General features: G+C 41.7%; 1 gene segment (V, D, J or C); it reads left to right on the top strand.

Annotated features, from left to right (window-relative positions):
• Window positions 1-437: 437 nt before the first annotated feature.
• On the top strand, window positions 438-3,331 carry LOC133114575 (Ig kappa-b4 chain C region-like). The segment is given in 3 exon segments: window positions 438-449; window positions 984-1,113; window positions 2,861-3,331. Coding segments are annotated over 3 exon segments (459 nt in total).
• Window positions 3,332-4,183: the final 852 nt, after the last annotated feature.

Genomic DNA, 4,183 nt, shown 5'->3' with positions numbered 1-4,183 from the left:
ATTCTCTCTCTCTCTCTCTCTCTCTCTCTCTCTCTCTCTCTCTCTCTCTCTCTCTCTCTCTCTCTCTCTCTCTCTCTCTCTCCTGTCACCTCCCCCAATTCCCAATGTCTGCAGGACCATGGACAGCACACACAGGCCAGAGTGGAGCAGCCAAGACAGAGCTCTGTGATTACACCAGTTACTCAACACCTGGGAGCAGCCCAGAGAGAGCTCTGTGATTACACCAGTTACTCAACACCTGGGAGCAGCCCAGAGAGAGCTCTGTGATTACACCAGTTACTCAACACCTGGAGTGACTCCAGCAGCACCTAGAGGTGATAAAGGGGCCACTGCCCACAGCCTGGGGCCCTCAATGTGGGACTGCTGCACTGAGGGTGTGTGACCTTCCCCACAGATGCTGACCCAAGCCTGGAAGCCTGTGGCCCTCTGTGAACCCCATGAAACTGCTGGTCTGTTCTCACCTGCACCCCCTGCACTGCAGCTGAAGACATGGGGGAACATAAACCCTTTTTATTTTTCCTCACAGCTTGACCTTTCTGTTCATCAAATACACCCACAAAGCCTAATTTTGTCTCTGATGTTGGTTTTCCTTGTCTGCCTCTCTGTTGCACTCACTGTATAAAGATTTCAACATTTATTTTATTCCTGTTTATCACAGGATGTAATGCTATCTATGCTTTACTGTTTCAGTGCCACTAAGATATATATGTTTATGAGTTGGTAGTGTTCTGAATAATTCATCAGATGCTGTTTCACTGAACTTTGGCTCACATTTATATGCAAATCTGAATGTGTTCTGTACAAGAAGTTTGGAAACTCAACACTTGCCAAATTCATTTTGATGAAGAAATAAAATAATTACTTCATATTCTTTGTCTTCAAAGATAAAAACAATTGTTGAATTAATGAGAAGAACCCTGTATCCACTTCTTGATCAGCTTTCTGAATATCATCTTAACGGTCGTTTCACAATTGTCCAGCAGGGGACTTACGAACACTGCACAGTCGGTCGGATCAACCATCTGTACAACTGGCAGGTTTTTGTACAGCCAGTTAATCAGACTCAACCACTGTGGTGGACTTTCGGTGGCGGGAGCAAACTGGAAATCGGCAGTAAGTTTCTACACAATAAGACTTTTCAAGATTTTCCGCAGAAATAGTTGGATATTCGATCAGTTGTTATACATTCATTTTGCTGAAAGGTTTTTCGAATTGCGAGCATTGTATATTTCTATCTTATTACAACCGAGTCAGTCGTTAAAATAGACAGAAAAACAACATGAATTTGAAAAAAAAAAGCTCAAGAGAGTTGGATACATTTGTGTAGGATATGCCGACATAAAAAGTTAATGGTGTGCTGTTCCACATTATAAATGGGAAGTCTGAATGAAATAGGCACAGACTGTCTCTTGAGTGAGAGGTTTTTGTACGGCTGGTGAATGAGCCTGTATCACTGTGGTGCACTTTCGGTGGCGGAACCAAACTGTCAATTGGACGTAAGTAATTTCTCTTTCAGACACATCCATATCGATGTTTTTGCTTTCTTTTTAAATATTTTCTCATTTTCCGACGTTCGATGTCGTGAATCAAAATTTGTATAATTCTCTTGAATCTTAAAAAGCCAGAATCCTTTTAATATTAGCCATTTATTTCAAATGATTTTTAATCTTGCCCACAGTAACACTCGGTAGAATCGAATACATTTGCGTATGATCCATAAATTCAAAGGAAATGTTTTACAAACAATTAGTTGACTCGTTTGAAAAGAGTCGTGAAGTCAGAATGCATGGAAAGGGCCTAGGACGGCAGTGTCTCTTGAGTGAGAGGTTTTTGTGCGGCTGTTGAATTAGTGCACTTTGGGTGGCGGAATAAAACTGTCGATTGGAAGTAAGTAATCTCTCTTTCGGATAGACTTTGTCCATATCAATTTTCATGCTGTATTTTTTTAATATAGGCTTCTGTCATTTTCCGATGTTACATGTGGGAAATTAAAATGTTAATCTTCCTGATGCGTGAGTGAACAAAAAACAGGAATAGTAGAAGATCGGCAGTTATTTCAAATCATTTTTAATCTCGTCCACGAAATTCAAACTGTCGCGTTGATATTTAGAATACAGTCCTGAATGAACTTCAGGGATTCATTTAATTGGTTCACTCGGTGGGCTCAAAGCGGCTCTGGAGCATTTTGAAGTGTAGCCAGACGTTATTTGCGGCACATTAAATTAAATAGAATACAATACATGTCATGATTTAGCCTATCCATCGTCATAACCGTACTATTTTAGATACTGAATGCGCATTAATAAAACTTAAAATTCCGAAGTCAAGAGTTATTCATTTTACATCGGCTACTTTAAAATGAAATAGGATCATACGCTTGATACAAGTTATGGTTGGTTTGCTGATATAATTCGTTATTAGACGTATTTTTTTCATTAGACATTGTCGATAATTTTGTAATCATATTATCATCATATGTGACCGCATTATTATATGAATAACTCGTCTATTACACAATCCGGTTATGTAGTCCCTGGCTCATGTCATAACATTCCGTAGCTACTCTACACCTGTGGTTTGAATCATAAAAAAACGAGAAATGTGAATATTTTTGGTTAATTGGTTAATCCTTTGAAAACATTTTTTTTGAAATTGTTGTCGTATTTAATGCGTCTTTATTTAGTAAATGAGAAGGACTCCAAAGAAACCTTATTCTGTAGTTTTTCAGAGCATAATACTATTTTCTATTCATACATTATGTTGTAAGCATAAAGTATAAATTATACGGCTATGGCAATTAAATATCAGACAGTTGGAGCTGTGTGCACTCTCTGAGCTCATGTCTCTCTGTGTCTCCCAGGTGACACAGTTCCCACCCTCACAGTCCTGCCCCCCTCCAGTGTGGAGCTGGAGCAGGGAAAGGCCACACTGGTGTGTCTGGCCAACAAGGGCTTCCCCTCAGACTGGACTCTGCGCTGGAAAGTGGACGACGCCAGCTGGAGCTCGGGCGTGGCCGGGAGTGTGGGGGTCCTGGGGAATGACGGCCTGTACAGCTGGAGCAGCTCGCTGACTCTCAGTGCGGGAGACTGGATGAAGGCGGGGTCACTGACCTGTGAGGCCACAAAGGGCTCCCAGTCTGCCCCCCCTCAGACACTGAGGAGAGCCCACTGTTCTTAGTAGGCCGGGTGGAGGACCAGCTCACACGTGCTCATGTGCTCTGCTTGTGTTCATTAAAACAAATATGCACACGTGTGCTCTTATTTGTGTTTGTGTGGTTTTGAGAATAGCTGTTAGATCAATTTCATTGACATAATAAAGATTCTTTGAAGAACTACTGTGTCTCTGGCAGTTATTATGTGCTTTTGATGATCCTGTGGTTTTGGGGGTTCCCTTTGTCTGATTAAATCATAATTATTTTCGTGGCACTGAAAATACTTTTACAAAACACTCAAAAATGAATATGAGATGATAATTATAGATAGCTTTATCTTTTTTTTTAATTCAGATTTATTCCCAGATATGTTGTGTTGCTGACATTAGTGTCTGGAGAAACCACACAGAAATGCATGCTGGGTGTTCTTTTCTTTGAAAATAGTGTAATAATTACATGGATTGCTTTGTCCAAATAAAATGATAATAGCACATGATCTATAAGAAATACCCCAGCTCTGGAGGCCTGCTGAGAGGAGCAGTGATGTGTGCAGCGTGCTCAGAGCACTTCTGTACAGCAGGATGTGTGCTCAGCTCACACTAACCCCCTGGGGACGGCCCAGACACCTGGCCACAGTGCTGCTCTATTCTGAGATTGAGTCAGTCCCACTGAGGGACAGCAGAACCAGCCTGCCCCGCCCTGCACATGCAAATCTGAGTTTCACTCCCACTGCTCACAGTTTCTCAGCCCAAAATACACAGCCCTGAGACAGCTGTTTGAACATGAGGAGGAGGAGGGCTCATTTCTGTAGTGAGGTGAGAAAGGGAGGGGGCTGTACTTCACACATGCTTTAGCATCAGTTTCAGATTAGAGATTTCATGTCTGGAGGTTGGGTTTTGTTCATTCTCTTACCTCTGATACATCAATGTCAGCACCGAGGGCATTCATTACAATTAAATCAATGAAGTGAACAGATTTGCACTAATGCTGTCAACACTTCAACCTGGTGACATATCCCAGTTTGGGTGCTGT

This window comes from Conger conger, chromosome 2 (genome assembly GCF_963514075.1).
Source record: "Conger conger chromosome 2, fConCon1.1, whole genome shotgun sequence".
In the NCBI taxonomy this organism is placed as follows: Eukaryota; Metazoa; Chordata; class Actinopteri; order Anguilliformes; family Congridae; genus Conger; species Conger conger.
The sequence above is the reverse complement of the archived record's forward strand: the minus strand, read 5'-3'. Positions and strand labels throughout refer to the sequence as shown.